This window comes from Aquila chrysaetos, chromosome 15, assembly GCF_900496995.4.
Source record: "Aquila chrysaetos chrysaetos chromosome 15, bAquChr1.4, whole genome shotgun sequence".
In the NCBI taxonomy this organism is placed as follows: Eukaryota; Metazoa; Chordata; class Aves; order Accipitriformes; family Accipitridae; genus Aquila; species Aquila chrysaetos.
In genome coordinates this window covers 1,718,485-1,743,352 of record NC_044018.1, presented here as the reverse complement: position 1 = coordinate 1,743,352, position 24,868 = coordinate 1,718,485, and the positions used below count along the sequence as shown (strand labels likewise).

The 24,868-nt window shown below is 47.8% G+C and overlaps 1 protein-coding gene across 5 annotated transcripts in view; it reads left to right on the top strand.

Annotated features, from left to right (window-relative positions):
- NCOA1 (nuclear receptor coactivator 1) overlaps positions 1-24,868 on the top strand; it is a 185,887-nt gene that overhangs the window by 112,469 nt on the left and 48,550 nt on the right. For all 5 annotated transcript variants that reach the window (XM_041128729.1, XM_030038087.2, XM_030038093.2 and 2 more), the window contains 2 exons: positions 8,632-8,738; positions 12,693-12,859. In XM_041128729.1, the coding sequence (XP_040984663.1) occupies positions 8,653-8,738; positions 12,693-12,859 (253 nt within the window). In that variant the 5' untranslated portion in view covers positions 8,632-8,652. The remainder of the gene's footprint in view (positions 1-8,631; positions 8,739-12,692; positions 12,860-24,868) is intronic.

The following is a 24,868-nucleotide window of genomic DNA, read 5'->3' as shown; positions in this document are numbered from 1 at the left end:
CCGTATACAAAATTCCCTTTGGCCAAATAGGTTTGATTTTATGGGTTGTACAGCCCATGTTACGTTTCCAAAACAAACTATTTCTTGTGGGCAAAAGGTGATGGAGAAGCCTGGATTTGGAGAGCAAAGCTCGTCTTTTCCATTGTGCAGTATGGAGAAGTTTCTAGCACTCAGAATTCAAATTACAAGAAAAATAGGGCCCTGGAAGGTGGGATTAATGTCCTGTCTCTACCCTGTTAGTATGAGGTTCACTGCTTCCATGGCTGCTCTGCAGAGGACACAGGTTTGTAGGACCTGTGGGTGAAGGGCTTGATTCTTGGTGCTGGCTGGCCCACCGTGGCCACCGTGGGTGGTTGTGAAGCCCAGTGCCACTCTTATTCCCCATGGGCACACCAGCCTGTTGGCATTTCCTACCTTATCTTCTGCAAAACCTTCTGCAGTGGTGAAGGCAGGATGGGTTTGCTGCCAGGAGTTCAGTCTTCCACTGGGATGCGTTGGGTGTCTGTTAGGGGCAGGGAGCAAACCCACTGGGGTCTACAAGGTGGGAAGAGACCTTCAGGTCTGCCCCCATCTCCTCATTTGGTCCTGAAGAGCAAAGAGCTCCTGGGAGGTTTGGTGCCAGGTCGTGGACCGCTGTTGGGTGACACATGGCTGGGGTGCTTGCTGCGTGCCGGGGCTTTGCACTTCCAGGGTGCCCTTTGCAAGAGGATTCAGAGCGGCTTGTAAATATTGTCAATTAATTCCTGGGGTTTGCCAGCATTTGGGGAGCTGCTTGTTTGATAGTCAGGAGTTTTCCATCCTTGTGTAAAAAAGAAAAAACTTTGTTGTGTTGATGGAGTCTGACCCAGGAAACAGCTTGGAAGAAATTAAATTAAACTCTGACTTCTTGTTCCCTGCATCACATCCTTAAAATTCAGATGCTGTGCGCGTCCCCCTTGCCGGGAGCGCCGGTGCCATGCTCCCTGGGCTGCAGCCGCTGTCCCTGCCATGGGAGGGTCTGGACCTGCAAGACCTTGGTTTGTGCCTCTGCTTCCCTCTGCAACCTGGGACGAGTCCCCATCCCCCTGCCGCAGCCCCCCGAGGGATGGTAATAATGAGGCAGAGAAGTGAAATTCATCTTCAGTAACATTTTTAGCTGTCAAAATGTTAAATCTTTCATAACGTTAATATCTTGCAGATCAGTCGAGCTTTTGATCGGTGGCTTTTAACCTGCATTGCATCAGCGATGTTTAAACTTATCTCCCTTGTGGCACAGTGGGAGTGGGGGTGTAGAAATGATCTGCCCAGGGCCACCTGACCTGCCGTGGTCCTTTCTCCATGCCGGTGGCAGTGGAAAGCCTCTCCTGAAGGGTGTAGGCATCTCACGTGTCCTCGCTGTCCCCTGCCCCTCAGGACCGGCAGGTGGGTGCAGATGTAAGGAATTGAGACAGCAGGCTTTCGCTCCACCGCGTCCCCAAGCTGACAGCTTTTATTAGCCTGCTGCCTCTGCAGAGCCGGCGATAATTAAGATTTCTGCACGTCCCGCTTATCTCCTAGGAAGGAAAGCAAACACCGGCCCTCTAGGCTGGATGGACACAGGGACATTGGAGCGTGCTGGTTTCTCCCTGAATTTATCGTCCTCCCGACACCACAGGCTCTGCTTAAAGAGGCAATGTGAGATCAGGCAGGGTGGATCTCCCCACTGCCTTCACCTCTAGTTTTCCCCCCAAAGGCCAGTGAAAGTAAATCTTTATTCGTCATCTCCCTCCTCTTACGGCCCTAATGACCGCGGACACATGGGCTCAACATAGAGTTGCTGTAAGGCCTCCTGGTGACCTTGAGCATGTCCCATCCAGCCTTGACTCAAGCATCATCATTATTACTGTAACGACGGAAGCATTGCTTGATGTCGAGAGGGGATGTTCAGGCCAGGACAAGTGATGGGAACCAAGAGAAACCCAGTTGTCCATGCTTCCCAGGCTGTGCGATGTGTTGGGTTGGATGTCCCAGAGCCAGAGGGTCCATCTGGCAGCACCTCCACAAGGCTCCGGCAGAAGGCGACAGAGGGCTCACAGGCTAGGTAGGAAGCAGGAGGAAACAAAGCAGGGAAATTGGGGTAAGATACCAAAAAAAGAGGATTTAGTTGGAAGGCAGATGTCTTTCCAGGCTGGAGCGATGGCATATGGATACAGGGATTTCCCCCTTCCCAAGGAGTGTTGCACATAACAGATGTGACATTTGTTTTTGACAACTTCAGCCACTAAAAACCCAATGTTTAATCAGGACTTTACATCTCTCTCCTTTTTTTGTTGGGGATGAGGTCAGAAAAAGAAGTTCTTTTTAAAAAAACACACCCCAAAACTAACACCACATGGAGTAGGTTAGCAAGTGACTCGCTCTTTCTCACCCGTTGCCTCTTCTCTATCCACATCACAGCCTCAGCATTTCTTTTGTAATCTGCAGAAATTTAAAAAAAAAGTAAAAATTAAGGTTTGTTCTAACCCCGGCAATGAGAGGAGCAGCTGATGATGAACTTGTGAGGGGAACAATATAGATGTGTCCTTGCGACACTCCAAGTATGCTCTTAATTATCTCTAATTGAGGCTGCGTTAGCACAGATGGGTTATATTTTGATGATAAATAGCTGTAATATGAGGGACTTTTCCAACATTGTCATTTTCTTATAAACAGCCGACTAGTTGTGGTTCTCTCTGGTAGATGTTAATGTTATTTTGTAAGTGTTTTTGGGGGTCAAATTAATCCAAAATGTGGGAAATACATTTTAGAAACAGGCGGTTCTGTTAGAATTAAGTATTCGGTGGCCAGCTCTGTCTTCCACGCTGTCAGTTCAAATCACTTGGGCTATTTGTGTCTGCTAGAGGTAGCAATGGCCATCTTCGGGAAGCTATTGGAAATCCATTGGCATTGTTAGAAGAGCAGAAGCATTAAGCCTCAATAATTCACATCCTTTTTCTTTTTTGTTATTTTTTGTTAATGTGGAAATTGCATTTGTGTCATGAGCCCTAAGGTTGTGTTGGAGTATTAAAGTTGGCTGGTGCTTCAGCCTCCATGTCAAGGCTCTGGTCTCTGCTAGAATACTCATTAGCTTCCAAAAAAGCAGCATCCTCTTCAGGTAGACGCTCCACTATGGCATGTTGCAGGACCAATGGAAGAGGAGAGACTGTAGGGTTGGAAATCAGAGGTAGTTTCATCTGCCTGGCCATGGACAGGTCACTTCAGCTCTTGCGCTTCTTATCCGTTCCCCCTCTCCTTTTTTTTTTTTGTTCTTCTGATTAGTCTCTTTGAGACTAATTAGTCTCTGGTGAGCAGATGCAGTGGTGTACTGGTGTGCTGGTAACAGGAGGGGCCAGGGACTAGTGCTGTATCCACATCTGCGGACTAAGAGCTAGGGGAGTGACAACAATGTGGTTATGGAGGATCACCTTTGAGAAACTCCAAACCTTTGGCCTTGCTGGTGGCTTGAGTTCAGCCCTGGTTTAGCTGGAGCTGGGGAGCAGCAATCTGTATTGCAAGTGCTTGCTTTGCTGCTAAACATAGTGCACGTCGCAGCTTTGCTTATCAGCACCGCTGCTGCAGGACCATGGATTTGTGCACCAGCTGCATGCCAGACCAAGCATGAAGCTGCTGGTTGCAATGATAATATCCATAGTCGTTGAAAAAACCCCACTCTACCATTTGGGTTTTCACCATGACATGGAGTTTCTTCAGAGCAGTGGGTTCAGGGCATCTTTAGGACGAGAATTCATCCATGTGCATCTGGAGGAAGGCAAGAGGCCAATGCTCTTTGCGTTGATGCAACGCTTATGTCTTGTTCCTGCCATGGTCAAATGTCTCCCAAGGAGCCCCGGTGAGTGAGCAGCACCATCAGGGACACCAGCAGCATTTTATACTATGCCTTAATATATTTTTTTGGTGGCTTGTGACAGCAGAGGAGCAATCATTTTAGCAGAGGTATGCATGAGAGAGCACCTCTATTAAGCCTGGAAACTGCTTCCCCCCCTTAGGTGAACTAATTAGCTGGTTTTCTTTAAAAAAACCTGGCTGGATGGCCAGGCCCAGAGTTGTGGTGAATGGAGTTAACTCCAGTTGGCAGCTGGTCACAAGTGGTGTTCCCCAGGGCTCAGTATTGGCGCCAGTTCTGTTTAATATCTTTATCAATGATCTGGACAAGGGGATCGAGTGCACCCTCAGTAAGTTTGCAGATGACACCAAGTTGGGCAGGAGTGTTGATCTGTTTGAGGGTGGGAAGTCTCTACAGAGGGACCTGGACAGGATGGATCGATGGGCCGAGGCCAATTGTATGAGGTTCAACAAGGCTGAGTACCAGGTCCTGCACTTGGGTCTCAACAACCCCACGCAACGCTACAGGCTTGGGGAAGAGTGGCTGGAAAGCTCTCCGGCAGAAAAGGACCTGGGGGTGCTGGTTGACAGCCGGCTAAATATGAGCCAGCGGTGTGCCCAGGTGGCCAAGAATGCCGAGAGCATCCTGGCTTGTATCAGAAATTGTGTGGCCAGCAGGACTAAGGAAGGGATCGTCCCCCTGTGCTCAGCACTGGTGAGGCCACACCTCGAATACTGTGTTCAGTTTTGGGCTCCTCACTACAGGAAAGACGAGGTGCTGGAGCGTGTCCAGAGAAGAACAATGAAGCTGGTGAAGGGTCTGGAGAACAAGTCCTGTGAGGAGCGACTGAGGGAACTGGGGTTGTTTAGTCTGGAGAAAAGGAGGCTGAGGGGAGACCTTATCACTCTCTGCAACTACCTGAAAGGGGGTTGTAGCCAGGTGGGGGTCAGTCTCTTTTTCCCAAGTAACAAGCAATAGGACAAGAGGAAATGGCCTCAAGTTGTGCCAGGGGAGGTTTAGATTGGATATTAGGCAAAACTTCTTCACCGAAAAGGTTGTTCAAGCACTGGAACAGGCTGCCCAGGGAAGTGGTGGAGTCACCATCCCTGGAGGTATTTAAAAGACGTGTAGATGCGGTGCTTAGGGACATGGTTTAGTGGTGGACTTGGCAGTGCTAGGTTAACGGTTGGCCTTAATGACTTAAAGGTCTTTTCCAACCTAAACGATTCTATGATTCTATGATTACCATCCCGCTGTCCTTCGTCTGCCTCTGTTTGCTTTCCTAAGCCAGCAGAATATTAACGTTTTTACAAGAAGCCAGTGTTTAGAAATCAGATTTCCGGTGAAATGGCCCCAAGCACGGGCAGCGACAGGCAGGGCTGCCTTTCACCAGCAGCCCAACCCCTGCCCTCCGTGGGGGACATCAACTCCTGGTCTTGCCCTGACCCAACAGGGCTTTCAAACCGAGTCATCCCCGTTATTTTTAGACCAAATGACATTTTTTGGCTTGTCAGCCCTGGCAAGTTTTGCCGCAAAATAAACTACTTTTACAATAAAAAGAAACATTGAGTGTATTACATCAAGGGCTTAACTCAAGCCAAGGATTTCAGCTAAGGCTGCAATGTTGTCCTTAGTTCACCTCTCTAGGGCATATGTTCACTCTTGCCAAGCTGCGGTCCTGCAGTGGAGCATCCCGGTGGGATGGTTGACTTTACCTGCCATATCCCTGCTCATATTTTTTCCTCTAATTCAGTTGCCGAGAGGAAAGATCAGGACCTTAAGAGCAACACCACTTGTGGAAACTTAATATTTTGGTAAGAGCAAGTTAAACCTTTAAGAAGAAGGTTTAAACCCCAGGAAACTTGTCTGAAACCTCAGCGAGCCCTTCTCACCCAGAGCAGATGATGCAGCAGTTTTAGTTTTCCAATCTCTAAATTTTTCAAGAGTTTGTTTTTTTCCCCTTCCTTATATTTGCTTTGGCATCGTTCCTTCTTGCAAACATGCCAAAGATACTGGGGATGAACTCGGATCCCTGGTCATGGATAGCTTGCTGGCATGTGCTCAGGGTTTCTGATTTCGGTGGACAAGCTCTCGTGCCTGCAGCATCGATCACCTGTGCTAATATTGCTAAAATGATTTCAGGAACCGCGTTCACCTTAGCACCGCTGACGCAAGCATTAGCAGAAATGCCTGTGTGCTGCCGAAAGATGGGCTCTTTCCCTGTAGCACTGTGTTAAGTGCAGATATTTCACTTATTTTGGAGTAGAGGTTTTCAGCGCCAAGCGTAGAGGTGGGTCACTGGGGAGGTGATGAGCCAAAATGTGTAACAACCCCCTGGACACCTCAGTCGTAGGAGATAATGAAGCTGGTAATGCTGGTTTTCATAGAATCACAGAATCATAGAATGGTTTTGGTTGGAAGGGACCTTTAAAGGTCATCTAGTCCTGCCCCCCTGCTCAGGTTGCTCAGAGCCCCGTCCAACCTGACCTTGAACGTTTCCAGGGATGGGGCATCGACCACCTCTCTGGGCAACCTGGGCCAGCACCTCACCATCTTCATAATGAAGAACTTCTTCCTTACATTTAACCTAAATCTACCTTCTTTCAGTCTAAAGCCCTTACCCCTTGTCCTATCACTACATACCCTTGTAAAAAGTCCCTCTCCATCTTTCCTATAAGCCCCCTTTAGGTACTGGCAGGCTGCTGTAAGGTCTCCCTGGAGCCTTCTCTTCTCCAGGCTGAACATCCCCAACTCTCTCAGCCTGTCCTCATAGCAGAGGTGCTTCAGCCCTTGGATTATTTTTGTGTCCCTCCTCTGGACCCGCTCCAACAGGTCCATGTCTCTCCTGTGCTGAGGACCCCAGAGCTGGGTGCAAGACTCCAGGTGGGGTCTCACCCGATCGGAGCAGAGGGGCAGAATCCCCTCCCTCGACCTGCTGGCCACGCTGCTTGGGATGCAGCCCAGGGCACGGTTGGCTTTCTGGGTTTTAATACAAACACTGGGGTCTTCAAGTAACCAGGGAGAGGAGGAGATTCTCACAGCTGTGTCCATCCCTCTGCACTGCTCTGAGGTTAGGAGGAGCTGGTCTGCAGATGTGGTTTGGGACTCAGAGGACTTTCAAAAGCTGGTGGGACTTTAATTATCACCTGTCTGAGCACAAGATGAACAAGCACCGATGGTTTTTGATGAGTGGCTGCCTTGCGTCGGGCTGGGCAGCGGGTGGGAGGTGCTGGACCACCGAAGGCATCCCACCATGCTTGCAGGCAGGCTGAATAAAACATGGCAGGAATCTGGGCTGTGGGAACTGTGGATGTGCCTTCTACGGTTCGTTTTATCACAATCTGTCAGCAGTGTAATGCTCGTTAAAATTCCAGCTTCAGAAAGTAATGGAAGAAATGAAGGGAAGTAAGTTTAAGAACTTAGTCCTTTTACTCTCTAAACTACTAAATTCTTGTCCAGGGTACCGTTATTTTATTTCTCAGGGATTGTATCTTCTCACAATGATAAACACTTCTAAAATAAATAAATATCCACTATGGAATTATTGCGGTTACTGGAAAAAATCACTGAATGGCTTAGCAAAGCAAGGGAAGCAATGTGCATAGCTGATTTCTTTTCTAGAGAAGCTCTGTCCCTTGATTTAACATGTTGTATGAGGTTTTGACCCTGTCCTATAGATGCGTTTAGTCCCCTTTAGGCAGTTGGAGGGAACTGGCTGAGTTCTCAGGTCAGAGTGTGTCACGGTCTTTGGCCAAACCCTTTGACACCCTTCAAGGTGAAGTGTCCAGAAAGAAGCCTTAATTGGCTTTCTTGCCCTTACTGGGCTTACATGGTATTTTATTCAGTTAAATATAAAAAATACAATTTATAATTAAGGACAGTTAGCATGTGGGATATTGCAATGTTACAATCCTCATGACTTCCGGACCTTCTTCGGTTACTGAGACCTCTCATTTGCCATAGCATGGACTAGTTTACCCAACATCTGTTGAAATTACACCCTAAAAATAAGGGTGAAATGTCCAAGTGTTGGAGAGAGCTGGAACCCAGGAGGTGCCCAGTGTTGAGTCTGGCCACAGACCGGCCATGATGGGAAGCTCTCTGCCAGAAGGTTGGGGCTGGGAGGACCACGTGCGGGAGGTAGCCTCAGTGGGAGGTAGGGAAGGGGTTCGTGGGAGGGTGTCGCATCCCGTTAAGAGATGAGTCAGTTTGCAGCTCTAATTAAAGCCCAGGCCATGTGCTGAGGGGAAAGGAGGTGGTGGGGGAGCAGGAGTGCAGACACAATGCGAGGGGTGGAGCGTCCTCTGCCAGCCCTGAGTCAGAGGAACCCGGGGGAGATGGCAGAGAAGTCGAAGATGGGCTGAAGGAGAAGGCTTGCAGGAGAAGGAAACAAAACAAAAGCAATCAAACACCCATAAACAAAGCATAAAAACAGGCTGTGTTTAGATAGTTGTTAAAATGCTGTAAGGCCAGGAAGCTAAAATCTGTGGGGATACAGGGAAGAGCTCAGTCTGTGATGCAAGAATGATGGTGCTGGTGGTGAGGGCTTGCTTGGCCAAATGGTGACCAGGGGACACCAAAAGGAGGATAACGTGATCGCGTGTTGTGTTGTCTTCCCTTCGCACTGTTTTCTTCACAAACAAGGCATCGATTCAGTAAGAAGGCTTTGCGTTGGGTTAGTTACCTCTTCAGAGGTCACTTGGTCCATGTTTTCTGGCTCTGCTGCTGAGGAACCACTCCACCTGCAGCTGCAAAAAGCTTGTCCTTACCCTGTCTCTCTTCGATTCCAGGTGCAAAGTAGGTCAACCAACATGAGTGGCCTTGGGGACAGCTCAACGGACCCTGCCAACCCCGACTCTCGGAAGAGGAAAGGTTCACCCTGCGATACAGCCCAGAGGTACGTGCACTGCTCCCAATCCGTCCCCTGCCGCGGCTACTTTGTCATTCCCGCTGCGTCGCTCCGTCCCGTCTGCTCGAGCAGATGGAGCCAGGTTTCAGCCACTCGGAAACGTTCACACTTCCCACCAGAACTTCGCTTTGCTTTTAGCGGTGGCTGCGGTGGAAGATGGAGCATGATGGAAATGCAGCTCCCCATCTGCTCTGCTTGTTGTTAGGTGGCAAATGATGATTAGAGGCTCATTATCAAAGTTAATGTATTGATTTTATAAATCGAGAGCACTCAGAGCACCAGGAAAGCTTTCTCAGGGTAAATTTGGGGCAAATTCTTCTGTGAGGTCTGCAGATCATCCTAAGCCTTCTGCCTCTTCATGCCAGATTCCCAAGAAATCCGTGTTTTTGTAATATTCAGAAACGCCGATGGAGACCCTCTTGCTCCGTGATGCAATTACGAAACAGAAGATACTTCTATCTGAAATATTTTCATTTCTGTGTGCTGATGCAGGCTGCTTTAAAGCTCAGCTCACTGCAAAAAGGCACCTTTTGCTTATGACCGAGCCTTCCCATCCCAGCTACCTTGCCACCTGATTTAGGCTAAGAAGTCCTGGATAGAGGCAGTTGTGATCTCCTTCCACAGACTTTTCCAGGCTCCCTGTGAATCCTGTGCATCTTTTTCCATGGCGATGTAGTCTTTTAGTAAGGAAGAACGTATGGTGCTGCTGCTGACTCCGTGTCTCTGCTGCCTGGGATGCTGTTTTGGTCATCGTCGCAGAATATTGATGCACTGGACAAAGCCCAGGTGTACTTTCTATCACTTGCAGCTCATACCTGATATTCTAGACAATAAATGTAAAGGCTGTGGTGTTCCAGTAGAGAGACATTAAGTGGTTGTTTGAGGATTTCTGTTTATTGCAGTTTTGGTTGCCACATCTCTGTTCTGTAGAGTTCACGCACCTTCTTACAAAGGCTCTGTGGTTCATGAGTTAGCTGTGCCGTTAAATTGCAGAAGACATTTTGATAGCACTTGTAGCTGTCTTACTCCTACCAATCACGTGAAATATTTCCCCTTTCTGGTTGAGTCACCTGAGTCAGAGCTCTGCAGCCCTCGCTGCTGTCTCCAGGCTGGTCTCAGAGCCAGTCCTCACCCTGGAGGTGAGTGTGGGGTGAAGCTGTTGGTTCTTGAGTCCCCATGACAGATCCATAGGTAGCAAGGTGGGCTTGGACACCTCTTCTTGGAGGAACTGCTCTCCAGATGAACAAGCACACACCTGGCTTTGCTTCATCTGGTCTGCCTTTGGAAAGCAGATCTTTTGTGATTTGTTTCCTAACCCCTCAGCACTTATGAAAGCCTTCTGCTGCTGCCACCAGCAGTCTTTCAAAATATGTAGGACGAGGAACGAACTGATCATAGAGAAGCAGAAACTTCTGGATGAAGGATTCTCCTTCCTTGTCCAAGCACGAGTTTTCACATCCACAAAGCACCTACAAGCATTTTTAGAATGGTTGACTCAAATACTTGTCATTGGGTTGGCCATCCAACCCCGAACACTGGACCTGAAGCAGAATCCAGAAGAGAAGCCCTCACCAGTGCTGCGTCTTCCTTCTTTCAGACCATCTCCCGACTCACAGCCACGGTGGGGAGGGACGTCATCCTCCTCCCCAGGCTGGCCAGAGTCTTCCGTAATGTACTCCAGAGCAGAGTGAACTTCAAAACTCTTTTGTTAAAACCTGGAAGGTTTAACTATTGCTTTTGATGGTACTTGGGAGTCATAAAGAACAACCCACTGCTGTAATATTCTCATGATGCTTTTATGTAAGGAAAATTGGCCAATTCTCCCTCCTACAATTTGAAAGTTGCCACAGCAACAGCGACATTAAGGGTTTTCATGAAATGAGCTCACCCACAACAGAGGAATTTTTTTTTCTCTCCCCTCTGCTATTGCTTTTTGGTTCGCAGGAAGAGCTAGGAATTAATTTGACCTTAACTAAAATACTCGCTCAGCTCCTTCGTGAAGCATTTGCCTGCCCACTGCCAGGGACCACGCCGGCACTGGTGTCACTGATACCTGTGCAAAAAGAGGCTGAGGTCCATGGCTGGACCCAGAACTTCTGCAGCAGGTGTATATCCAACCTACCTCTGTGAAGCTGTTTTTGCTGCCTGCAACCCTTATTACCAGTTGGCAGCTGCCTGCCAGGGAAGCGAGGGCTCTTGCTCCCACCCAAACCCATTGCAGAGGAGTTTCCAGGTCGCACCATGTGTCTGCCATGGAAGGTCTCGCTCATGGACTTCACGGGACTGCTGGCCCAGGCAGAAACACAGCTTGTGTTTTCCACACCCGCAGCTGGCCTTGCTTTTATTTTTTCCCTTTCTTTTTTTATTCTGCTGGTCTGCTGAATTAAAGGAGGGCGAGTCATTCCTGGCGCTCCTCTGGGCAGTCACGGCATCTGGAGAGACAGGGGCAGGAGGAGAAGCGAGGTAATGGAGAGTGAACTTGGAAGGCAAGGGGGGGTTCAACATGGAGTCTCATCCCTGCGGTGGTCAGATATTTTCATGTGAGAGCAAGTTTAAGCAGCAGAAAAATGCCCAAGAGACAACCCCTACGTGTCAGACCTGGATATTGAGCTAATAAAGTAGAATTGGAAAAAAATAAAGAAACATCTGTGCAGCCTACGTGAGGAGCTCCTTAGAGGGGAGAGCTGGTGGTGTCTCATCCCCTTTTGGACAGATACGGTTTCTAAAGGGTCTCTGCAGAGTTATCAAGGTATATTCATGCTCAGGTTGGCTTGCACTCTCAGCAGATATAATAAACCAAACCTCTTCTTGAAGTCTTCAGCTGTTAGCAGAGCTTGTATCACCACATATTAAAACACAGCGGCATCTGCGGTGGGACACAAATCTGCTACTGAGCCAGACTTACAGATTCAGCTTTTGTAACCAGTGTTTTCTGAGCCCCTCCATGAGTGGTGGGGCCTCTTTGAGGCCAGGAACATCTCACCGTGCCCACAGCTGTCTCAGCAGCTTCTTGGTGTCTAGTAATTGTTAGGGATATTTAGGCAGTACTTCTTAAATAGAGTGCTGGGTGTCCTGTGAAGGTTGCAACAAAAAATTAGGTGGCTTATTGAAAACCAACCTGATAAAAGGCATCACAAGCGGTGTAGCGCTGTGTTAGGCATTTTGAGGTGTCCTCATTTCATCCTGTGGTTGATGTAGAGGAAGGTATTTAGGGAAAGTGTGTCTCTGTGCATCTCTCCCATATGCACAGTTCGTTTTGGTGGGTTTGATGCTTGTAACATCTTTGGTAAAGGAATATGTTACAGTGTCCAAGGTGGCTTCAATGATGGCCATGTCATACCAGGTTTATAATATATTCTCAATTCCCAGAATTTACAAGTAGTTGATGGGAGAGCGTTGGGCTTCTGCAGTGGCCGAGAGCTAAAAGAAAAGCTGCTTTCGCTGGGACAAAAAGGTTGTTCTCATGAATATTTTTCAATTTTCTCATGTCACTCTTGATTCCGATTTTCACTTTGGTGAACTCTGGTGGGTGTTGTTAGCTTTTATGTATGAATTTAGGATTAAACTTGGTGACAACTGGAATAGTGGCTGTAAACAAATAAGAGGCTGTATATAACTATTTTTTATTATTTTTGATATAACTAATTTCTAACTATTTTTGAGAGGAAGAGAGAGTTCTGAATGTTAGAGGTCTGTTTTTGTTGGGGGTGTCTGGCTAGCCCTGTGTATCTTCCTTGGCATAAATTTTGATTATATGCATAAAAATAGACAAAGGCCTGGATGAACTCCCCAGTATTTTGGAGATATTTGGATTATAGCGTGGTCATCACTCCAGCGAATACTTGTATTTTTGGGTTCTTGTCCAGTGCCCGGGTGTGACTAGACTGAGCAGTGGGAAAAAGTCATTAACGTGACTTTTAATTTTTTTCCCTTCTTTAACAGCAATGAAAAGCGGCGACGGGAACAGGAGAATAAATATTTAGAGGAGCTGGCGGAGCTGCTGTCTGCAAACATTGGGGACATCGACACTCTGAGTGTCAAACCCGACAAATGCAAGATCCTAAAAAAGACGGTTGATCAGATCCAGCAGATGAAGAGGTTGGAGCAAGGTAAGGCGGCAGCCTCCTGCCTTGGCTTGTTGGAAACCTTCAGAGTAAAAGCATTCTCCTGGAACCCTTCAGACTCTAAATCGCAGCAAATAATCATGACTTAATTCAAGAAAAATCATTACATAATCATTCCATTTGCAATAGTTTTCCTTCTGCTTTTATTGAAGCAGTAATATGAAAGGGTATGCTTCACCTCTGTTGCTTGGCTTGTTTGAGATGCCACCTTTGTTTCTGGTGCAAGGTGGCACTTTACTCTGTGTTTATGATTCATCCTGAAATTAATCCTTAGATTAAAATAATCAGAAGTGTTTGTTAAGCTTTCAGGATTAGACCTGTTAAGAGCTTATCAGCAATACTGCTATTAACTGTGTGCAGAAACCCTATTTTATGGCTGGGTAAGGGTGAAGGAGAGATAGCTCTGCCTCATGCTGTGCAAGAGTTGGTGAAGAACCATGTACCCTTGTCAGATCTGTTCTCCTGCCAGCTGAACAGATTAGAGGGGGCATTAATCCACCTCCCGCCAGTGAATACGGTGCTGTAACTGGTGAACAGAGAAGAGGTGCCTGAGAAGCCATATATATAAAGGTTAAAATTCACCCAGAGTATCAACTCATAGACTGAAATGTGGAAGTCCACAGGGCTCAAGCGATGCACAGGTGAAGGGGTGAGGTATATTAAGGAGGGAGTGGGACTTGTTCAGGTCCTTGCAACCTCAGCATCCCTCCTGGAGCTGCTGCAGGTGGGCTCCAGCTTGCTCTGTATCATGCCTGCTAAGGGCTGCCCATCTTGTGAGCTCAAATACTTTGTCCTTTGTGCAAATATTTGTCCTTCGTGTGAACACTTTGTCCTTCGTGCACAAGGTGAATCCTGCTCAGCATTAGTGCTGAGAGCACATCATCCGTCAAGCGTTGCCTTTGCCAAAGCTCCCGTCGCATGCTCCAAGTGGAGCCGTGTTCCCTGATAACAGATGTTAAATTTTTCCCAAACCCAGTGGCTGGGTTGTGGGTATGCATGTACAGGCACCCCATAGAATGGTTTGGGTTGGAAGGGACCTTTCAAGGTGTTCTAGTCCAAGCCTTTGCGACGAGCAGGGACATATTCAACCAGATCAGGTTGCTCAGAGCCCCGTTCAACCTGACCTTGAACGTTTCCAGGGATGGGGCATCGACCACCTCTCTGGGCAACATGTGCCAATGTCTCACCACCCTCATTGTAAACAATTTCTTCCTTATATCTAGTCTGAATCAACACTCTTTTAGTTTAAAACCATTACCCCTTGTCCTATCACAAGCCAGGCATTGCCGTAGGTCCTCCCGGCTCACTATTATTTTAGGCACTGAATTTTGGGGCAAGCACAGTGGCAAAGCATTCGGCTCACGTCGCCCGGGCTGCCCGGGCTTCCCGATGAACCAGGACAACTGCTTTTAGATTTCATTCACGTTGTGCCTGGGCTCTGAAAGGAGTTTGGTAGCGAGTGAGTACGCCCAGGTTTCTGCTCGCTGCCACTTTGCTGTTCATTAGTTTTCTTGACATTGCACAGCAGGGCTGAACATTAACTGGGACAAGCACTGCTTAAAAATATTATGCCTTGAGCTTTGCTCTGTATTGCCGGCTTCTCTAGTGCAGCGCCAAATTACCAAAGAAAAGAAACTTCACCTGTATTTGTTCTTGTTTACTGCAAGAGCATTTCACATGAGGAGGTAGAAAAAATACAGCAAAAAGTCAGAGTATTTGTGGCCAGAGATAATTTTCTGTCCTTATAGTTATATCGAGTGTTGGATGTTGTGTTTCCCTGCCCATGTCCTTCATCCTCCTCCTCTCTGTTTCTCAGCCATAAAGCTGATTAATATTTGCTAACTACCAAGGATGTGGTTTTGTTGCTAAAGTATTGTGAACGGCAACATATCCTGCAGTGCGTGGCTGTGCCCCTTCTAATGCTCCATTAGAAAACCCACCTAGAGACGTGATTTCACGTAACAGAGAGGAACCGGGGAGTTTGGACTTCGCGGTGGTGTGTTACAGCGGGCTCAGGACATCCCAACAAATCACAGAATCATTTAAATCCCAGAAATAATGCTGTTCAGCCCAATAATAAGCAAAACCCATAAGCACCAGGGAAAATGATGCTAAACCTCATAACAGAGCAGATTTCAATGAAAAAACAGTCAATGTCCTGCTATTAATTTAATTAATAATGTGCCAGGCGTGGAGCTGGGGAGCTTGGGAAGGGGCAGGTGGCAGCGCCGGGGGAGCGGGGACATCCCGGGGAGGGGGGCATCCTTCCCGCTGCCAAGCCTGGAGGGTTTAGAGGTTGCATCCCGCCAGCTCTCTCCCTCCCCTGCACCTCCGCCGCGGGTCGTCCTCGGTTTTAACCCGCAAAGGGGTGGAGGAGCCGGCAGAAGCTTGCAGATGGATCGCACGCAGGGGCTGAGCCCTCCCTCCCATCCCCCTGCCTGCTGGGCTGCTATTTAAAGTATGAAGCAAATGCTTTTAGAAAAGATTCCTAGGTCTGGACACCTTCCAATGTTAGTAATGTACAGTTGGCAGAACAAGCGGTTTGCGGCTGTGGCAGCAACCTGAAATTCATCTGCCAAGACAGCAATAAACGCAGCGGAGGAAGAGGCCAGACAGTTAATTTTTCAGCCTTTGTCCGTCCCGCAAAAGTTTTTTCGATTTTTTCAAGTCGGGTGGTTTGAGTGTTGGAGCCCTGAACCATGCCTGCGCATGGTCGCTTACTGGGGAAGGAGGAGAAAAGGCCACCGATATCTCCTGGGCGGTGTGGAGGTCAGCAAGGAGAAGATCTCTCTGAGTATCCTGCCTGGGCTCCACGGGGCAGTGGTCCATCAGTGCTGACCTCCCTCCCCTTTGCCTTCAGCCTGGCGTCAGGCCCAGCACATGGATGCCTGAGGTCCCCTCCTGGGGTAGGTCCTCCGCTGCAGAGCCATGCTGTGAGATGGAGCTGATGTCCATCCATCATGTGGAGGTGAGCTTGCCCAAGGTTGTTTTAATTCAGAGCAGTGCTGCTGCAGTCAAAACCTGATGGATGGAGGCAAGCTGGACAGCTTCGCTGCTCAACATGCATCGCTCTTTGGCTTGTAGGGTTAGCAGAGGTGGTGTAAAGGCTGTTAAAAGAAGCCATCAGGGCAGCTTGGTGGAGCTGTGATGGAGTCAGGAGACTGCAGGATGGGGAGGAGGCTTGGTTGCTGCTGGAAAGGCAGCCGGTGTGTGGCTGCAAATGTAAAAATAAGGCATCTTGGTGATATAGGAGTAAAAAAATGAGCAGAGATATTGGAAAAGCTGCATTGATGCGTGGACCACCACTTGTTTTGTTTATTTTCTGTAAAATGATGTAATACTTGATGCGTACCCCATGGAGGTTAGGGTCACCCCTGCCCAAGTTGAGGCAGAGCCTCGGCATCCAACACCCCTGCGACGCCAGGCTCTGCAGTGGCAGACAGGGTCCAGAAAGGTATTTCCTTTTTTCCCCTGGATGATGTTTTTAATTAAATGCCCCAGTTTTGGGAGGGTGATAACCTTTGGTTGATGGAAGGGGTGATGAGCAGCGTGCAGAGATCTGACGGAGATGGGAGCTGGCGGAGGGGTCATCTTATCTCGCTTGTAGAGCTCCCAACCTTGGCAGTGTCCTTTTTAAGATGAAGCCACCAAGTCTTTTTCTAAAAGCCCTCTCCATTGATAGGCTGCTTTAATTTCCTTCCAGAGCAGGAGTATAAATGCAGCACCTTAATAGAATAAATCAAATAGTATTGAGCTTTTCATTACACTGCCTACAAACTCAAACAGCCGCAGAGGATTGCCCTTGAAACACCTCCTAAGGCATCGCAAGCGATTCTACCGCTGCTGGCGTCCAAGGGACCTCCTTCCCCCTGTCCTTCCTGCGTTTGCTCATCGCCGCTCGCTGACGGTCGCTCCCGCTGTGCTGCCGTATGTTCGGCTTCTGTGGGAGTCGGTGTGCAGAGCCGGCAGCTACCTGGTCCAGGAGCAGCCACGGCACGGCTCCCGGCCCCGCCAGGACACGTGGGGTGATGCTCATGAGTTTCTGGTCCTGCGAGGTCCAAAAGCCCCAGCAGATTTATTCTGTAGTTGCCAAAACAAAGGATTTATTCTGCGTTTGCTTGGATTTGTACAACTTAGCTTGTCTCATGAAGGACCCCGAGTCATTGCTTGCCTTTGCAATGCAATGCTTCTTATGGCGATGGAGGGTCATTATGATCCCGTGTATGACACCTTCAGCCCCAGTGAAGCCTGGCTTTTTGGTGGTGGAGCTGCTGAATTTATTCTTATAGATGTATAAGAAAAAAAAAATCAGATCTTTTTTAATGCAGTTTTATTCTGTAATAATGCTACAGCATAGTGACCCGATTTCGGGATGTTTTAAAAGGGCACTAGAAGAATTAGCTTTCTTTCCTGAACATTACTGTGTTAACCTGCAAAGATGACCCTCAATTTTTAAATTGAGTTACTTTGGGCAGGGAGGGGGAGAAGGCTATTTCTTGAGCCTTTACTTCAATAATTTTCAGAGGTTTTAGGGATAAGAGCATTTCTGTCTCTTCTCAGATTACACAAACATTCCACAACTTGTTCTTCTGCTGCATGGAGGTGTCCTCTTTTGGGTCCCACAAAACCATGGAGCAGTTGTGTCCTCCTGACATCTTTTGATTTGTTTTTTTCTGAAGTGTGGCCATAGTAAGATGGGCTCCTTCAGGTGAGTTTGTGCTCCTTTGTCACTAGGGCACATCAACCCAAAAAGAAGAGGACCCTTAATTTAAGACCACCCCCCATTTGGAAGTGAACCTACTTGGGGAAGTAATTTTCTTTCTGGGTAAATACAGTAGGTTAATTAAGTGAAGTATATGAAATAATTATTGATCTTGGCTGCTCTGTTGCATATGATCAGTGGGCTGTCAGTGGCTTTCCTTTAATTAAGTTTCCCTGCTGTCTTGTCATATGCTTAGATTTGGCCCTGGATTTATTTTGTGATATACATGTACGGCTTCTAGTGCAGAGAGGTCCTGGATCCTCAGTGGGATATATGGAAGCCTCTCCAAAACGAATGCTGAGTTTCTTCTTGGGTTTGGGAATGCCAACACGTGGCAAGCTCTAAAGAGAGAACAAAAAAGCCTTGGCTTTGTATTTAGCGGTGGTCAGAAAATGGTGAAGTGGTGGCCTGGGAAGAGGCTTCTCCCACAGCCTGCAACGGCGGCGTGAGGTTTTGGGAGGAGGACAGGAGGAGACCTTGTCCTCAGGCGCTGAGTCAAGAGCCCCTTCTTGTCCCAGCAGCCGAGTGATGTGGTGCGCTATTAAAGATCATAAAATTACTCCCATAAAACCACAAGGCGAGTAATTGCGTGCAGTGTGTGGAAGCAAGTCACAGAGCCAAGGCCCCTTGGCGAGCTTTACCCCAAAGCAGAGGAACCCAGTGCAGAGCAATTAAAGGCTGTCAGCTGGTTTCTTCTGCCCAGGTCCAGGCTCCCACGTTACCCTCAGTCCACAGGGTTTTGTGTCCACAGGCCCCGGGGATGGACCTGTACATGGACTTCCATTAGCTTTGAGGAAATATCTAGCCCAAGTCCATGTTACTGAGTCTGTGGAGGAGCTGGACATCTCCAGTGCAGGAGTGGACAGAGCCTTTGGGATCTTCTCCCTCGCTTGGCTTTGTTTTGCCAGGATAGTGTAGTTAAAGTCTTTAGGCATTATTTTTTTTTCTGTTTAGGATCCTCCTAAATTGTCTGCATATCCTTCTTTCACCAACTCCAGTTTGAAGGCGTCTTTCTTGCCATGCATTGAATCACAGGCAGTTATTTCCAGTTTCTGATTAAACTTCTCAGGTCCTTGGAGCTGCTGCCTCCATGCCACCAAGGGAAAGTACCTTCTGCATAACATGCTCTGCCTTGTTTATGCTTGCATTATTTCTTGCATTTTATATTTTTGAATACTTTTTCATTTCAGCTCTTCCCTCTCCCCATATTGTAATCTAGTATCCTCTTGGAGAAGTCTAACATTTTACCTGGGTGCTGGCAATCTCTCTCTCCTGCTGGAACCATCTCATTTCCCTAAAGCTTATTTCCATTTCTGATAGTGATGGTGGTTGACAAATGGGCTCAAAGCAGGGTCAGCTCTGGGACCAGCCCAGGTTGCTGAGGGCTTTACCTAATTGGGCTTTGGAAGCCCCCAAGGATGGAGAAGCACAAGTGCTCTGGGCAACCTGCTCCAGCACTTGGCTGGCCTTGTAGTGAACAAGATTTTCCTCCTGTCCCACCTGAACATCTCTTGCTTCACTTGCACCTATTGCTTCTCATCTTCTCACCATGCATTGCTGTGAAGAACCTGGCTCCATCACCTCCATAACTTCTTGTAGGCATGGGCAGGCTGCTGTCAGGTGCCCCAAAGCCATCTCTTCTCCAGGCTGAGCAAACCCCTTCCCTTGGCCTCTGGTCTCAGGACCAGTGCTCCAGCCCTGACCATCTTGGTGGCCTCCACTGAACTCACTCCAGTTTGTCTTACACGGGGGTCCCCAAACTGGACGCAGTATGTGGTGGTCACCTAGATGTGGTGCCCAGGCTGCTGGCCATGCAGATGGAGCAGGTTGAAGACATGAGCCAGTGGCCACTCTACCAAGTACAGGTTGCCATCAGGAGAGCCAAGGGGGAGAGAGGTCCCAGGGACTCTGGACCCCGGGGATGTCCTGTGCATTCCCACATCACATCTGAGCTCCTTCCTTGGTGGCCTGGAGAGCTGCCCAAGGTGGGTGTTGCTGCCAGGAGGGCAGGGTGACAGCACACCATCACTGCTGCCTTTCTGCCTTGCATGCAGAAATTGAGATAAACTTGAACTATTAGATTCAGAGAATTCAAGTGTAATTTTTGGTAGCTTTTATGTGCTGAGTCAACACGGAGGTCCTTCAGTGGACCCAAAAGAGGAGACTTCCATGCAATGGAAGAACAAGTTTTTGCATAGTCAGAGAAGAGATGGAAACCCCATTACTTGGAAAACCGTTAAAGTGAAGGCTCAAGACATAGCCTGAGCTCAAAGCATCCCAGCTTTCAAGGCCAGCGACGTATTATAAACAGAAGTTTAGGTCTAACATTTGAGGTTTGACTGAAGAACAAAAGCAAGCAGAAGAATGGCATCTGAGGAGCAATGTAAGTGGAAATGTCTCCTGGAAATGGAGTAAATGAAAACCGCTTTAAGGGGTTTATATTAATTAAAGGATTTTTTAATTAATTAATTAAAACCACATTAAGGTTTGTGTCAAATCTAAAATTAGATTGCAATCTCTTCAGGCTACAACTGTCAGCCTGGTGCTGTAGTCTCCTCTTTAAATGCATTGACTTTATTGGAGTTATCCTGATTTTGTTTGCTTCAAGGGAGGTCAGGAAAGGGGAACTTTGCTTTTGCCTTAGAGCGGTGTTTTGCAGACTCTGGGTTCCTCCACCTTCGTCTCTGAGGTCAGGAAGGACCTTCTCAGCCAGTGACGCTGTCGTTGGTGTTTGCAGGTGCTGGGGAGGAAAGGTCTTTCTTCATTCCAAATCTGGTGGTTGGATTAACCCCGATCGAGCTGCTCGTGCTACTAGAGGGAGGGGTGCACACCGCTTTCATCTTGTCTCGGCGGCCAATTTTTCACCATATGTTGGAGGGCTACAGAGAAAGAAAAACAACCAAACCCTGGAGGCCAGATTAAACATCAGTGGGGAGGGGGAATTCCTCCTTGGCTTCGGTAGGTGCCCACTGAAAGCCCTCAAGTGTGAGGCTGATCCAAGGTAAACAGAGTACAAACAGATACAGTCCTTTTAACTGTTTAACTTCATCCTTCCAAGAATCCTTTTGAGATCCTGAAGAGGATGAAACCACTTGCTCATTTTCGGTGGAAATGAGTTTCGGATCATTTCTGTGCCAGCATTGCCCTTTAATTTGGTTTATTCTTCCTTCTGTTTGGCAATTACCGCCCTTCCCTAAAGGCGGTATGAAGTTGTTGCTCTTGTTCTCTACCTTCGCTTGACTCGTCCAACAAACCAAGCTCTCCTAGGATCTTGGTGTCAGATAGTTATGCCTTTCCTTTAATCAACCCAACAGCTCTTTTCTGCACTTCTTCCAACTGAACTTCATTTTTCTTGAATGAATTGGCCTAGACTGTCATGGTTTTTCTTACGAGATCTTAACCAGTAGCATTAGGTTCTTGCTAGTACCATCCCTGGTATGCTGGAGGTAATGGTTGTTGTCTCCTCTTGTCACTTCCATTAAGCCATCCCCAACTTTTAGCCAAAGCTGATGTTCTTGGTTGATGAGTTTGTGATCTTCAAGTAGTAGAAAGTGGGAGAAAGTAGCACAGTTTAGCAGAGTAATTGGGTAGTTTTTCTACCATTTGTTCCTCTTTCATGTGAATGGGTTAACCCACCCTCGAGTTGGTGTGTATTTTCTCCCTGCGTGACTACCTTACCTCGAGTGCCAGAGGAACACCACCGGTGACCTCTCCTCATCCTGACAAAACACCTTTCTTCTCAAAATTGAGTTTTATGGAGCTTCTTGGGAGTCTCTGCTAGATCTCAGTGCTATTGAACATCTTCATGGATGTGAAAGGACATATAAAATCATTGCTGGACCAATACAGGATGGGCATACAGAAGTGCTGGATGGATGGTATCCTGGGAAATGGTGCTTTTCAAGAAGATTTGGAGATCCTGGAAGTGAAGGCAGTTAATGTGAACTTGGGATGTGATGAAAAGCAAGGTAGCCTTCTCTTGGGTAATGTTACACGTGCATGGAGTTGGTGGGACAAAACTGGAGCTCAGGCATGGTATCCATGCTGGAAAGAGATTGCAAAATCCAGAGAAGGCAGAGAGGAGAGCCATGGAAATGAGCCAGGGGCTGGAGAAAATGTCTTGCAGCTTGGAAGGTTGAAGAGCTCTGTTGAGTGTATCCAGGGGGAAACAAAAAAAAGGAGTGGGGACATGGTGATGACACTATAAACGCTAACAAGAATGGAAAATGCTGGCTACTAAAGCGGTTTTTAGATCCAGCATAACAGAGAATGACTCAAAGCTGAAGCCAGACAAAAACAAATTAGGACTCAGGCCCAGAGTTACAACTGGGAGGGTGATTGCTTTGGGAACCAGCTGCCAAGGGAAGCGGTGGGTTGTGTCAGGTTTTGGCCAAACAGAAGTTCAGGGATTGTGGTGGTGGAAGTGGGTGAACTTTGATGGCTCTGCAATATTCAAGAGGTCAGACTGGCCAATCTAGTCATCTCTCCTGGCCTTCATCTCTATAAATCTGAATATTTTGATTTTGAAAAACACCTCGAGAGCTGGGTCCCCATCTGCAGCAGCGAATTCTGCCAGTGCAAAGCTGGGGCGAGAGTCCTCGCTTTGCTTCCTGAGCATCCACATGTGTCCCCTGCCCCACATTCCATCCTGCGCCCTGCCCGGGCTTAAAACCTCCCCGTTATCAGAGTAATTAATTGCACCTCGCACACGAGGGGTGAAGAGTTTGTTGGAGCGGGTTCGGGGAATTTCACGCCCTCCCCTTCTCTGCAGTTTGGTTTCAACGTGAAATGTTAAACGGATTGCATCCCTGCCCACGCTCTCCGCAGACATTTGTGAAGTCTGTCTCTCCGTATCCCCTGGAATCTGTTTTATATCAGGGATTGATTTCAGATACAAACTCCCCCAGGTCAGTACTATAAAAATCTCTGCCTGTGCAGCAACACCAGGGAGCATCCTCTGTATATGTTTATTTTATGGAACCCTACCACCTACAAAGCATGTCAATAAAATTCTCATCCCTGCTTTGACAGTTTTAATCTAGCTGGCAGCTTAAATATAGACCAAGGGGAAGGGGAGGCTGCTAAGAATTGCACAGACCTCTCCAAACAGTGCCTTTATTTTAACAAATGAACATTTGGTTATTACATCCTCAAGCTTTTAAACATCTCACACTGTCAAGAACTAATAAATCCTTTAGCACCTCGCTGTAAGAAGAGGATCTGATAGGATGTAACAGGCGTGTGGATCATGCGGAGAGTAATAAACCACCTGTAGAAATCACTCCTCCTCTTGCCTTCTGCTGTGCTGGATTAGCTTTTTTTTTTTCTCTTTGGTTTTTTTTTTTTTTTTTTTCTCCTTGCTTCAGTCTCAGGAAAGGCAGGAAAGGAGGAGGAAAAAAAATCCCCTTTCTTTAAAGCCCTTTTCCTGGCCCTCCTTACCCTTCGTAGAGATGGACAAAACCTATTTTAAGATTCTTCTTGAAGATGGGATGGTACCCCAGCAGGGTTTTGCCTCCTCTGAGTTTGTCCTCCCTCTGCTCTGCACCCTGGTTCGTTTGGTTGATGATCAGAAAGAGGTTCATCCATCCTGTGAGCTGGCATCCCTTTGGGTACAGGAGCAGGACAACAGGGATCTGTCCCACCTCTCTTCTAGCAGCCACGATGGAGTCATCTCATCTGAGCTGGTCATCAAGTGTCCTTTGCAAGAGAGGGGGTTCAGAGAGAAGCTCACCCCAGCACGTCTCTGCAAGTGCCCATCTTGATTATTGACCCATCAGAGCACCTGGCAGTGCAAGCATTGTCGTGCCTAAAAAGCAAGAAGTAACACAATAAACGTCTTTCTTATGGGGGAAAAAAACCCCAAACTTGGAGCCAGCTGTGCAAGTCCTTCCATTTTCACTTCAAATTTTCCCCTGAGCCAACTTTTATAGACCTTAATCCTCCTAACGCTCCTGTGAGCAGAGGAAATAAAGGGAGATTTGTACAAGGAGATAATAGCTTTTGTTATGCTGAGCGGTATGGTTGGGCAAAGCAAACAAACTTGCTGGGACACGAGCGTGAGAGGTGCAGGAGCAGTCTCGCTCCCTCTGGGGCCACGTTATTCCCCAGTGCCCAGCTGCTGAGCTCTTCATCTGGCTTCTTCTGCTTGCCCTGAGCCCCATGATTTCACCATGGGGTGTTTGGTGGCACTTAAAGCCTCATCAGTGCCTTGGGTAAAGAGCCAATAACACCATTTGGATTGTTTTAAATGATATTTCTCACCGTTCCTTCTGCCCTTGCCATTTAGGAAGTCTGCCTTCCAAGACAGGTTTTCATTAATTAATTAAACCACCACTCTCAGCTAACTACCCTTTAAATCATTAAGTCCATATTACGATGAGCAGGGTTGACGAACGCTGGAGTGGTGGATCAGGTTCCCCAGGCTGATGTTTGCCATGGGTTTGGTGCAGCTGCTGTGCTGAGACAGTGAATTATGTGCATGGATGGTTTCTTATGGGAGCAGGGAATAGTTTGGACCATCTCAAATTTTTGAAATAATGAATACAGTCCTTAAAAAAGTAGTTGCAGGTAGCTGCACCTTGGCCCTAGGTGCAGAACCCCAGAGCATGAGTCTCTCTCTGTGGTATTTCCCGGGGGAAACAAAGGATGGATATTCAGCCTTGTTCCTTACTCTCCCAGGCAGTCGCCTGCTTTGGGACAGGGAGCACCCGAGAGTTGTGCCTTCGTGCACCCATGCTGAACATGCAGCATCTGGCACTGCACCCGCTGTTCTGCATGTAACAATTGCACTGGAAGAGTTAAAGTTCATTTTGGAGGTGAGGTCCTCCTGAGCAGGCTCTGTGCAGATCGACAAGAAGGCAGTCTTCACCTGCGTGGCTTGATCTGTCTTCTCCGGGTGGATTCCCATACCAGGAGGCTCCATCTTCTCTGGTAGCTTCCCATACATACCATGTGGCTCCCATGTTCTCTGGGTGGCTTCCCATACCACGCGGCTCCATCTTCTCTGGGTGGCTTCCCATACCACACAGCTCCATCTTCTCTAGGTAGCTTCCCATACCACATGGCTTGCTCCTGCCCATTCCTGTCCTCCCAGGGGCATTTCATGGCCCGGAGCTGCACTTGCACCTACTGACCACACTCACATGCATGTGTTACAGCCACCCCTCGGTTCATTTGCACTGCACCACGAAGTCTGCCTTTACCTCCGACAGATCCCTTTGGCGTAGCAGAAA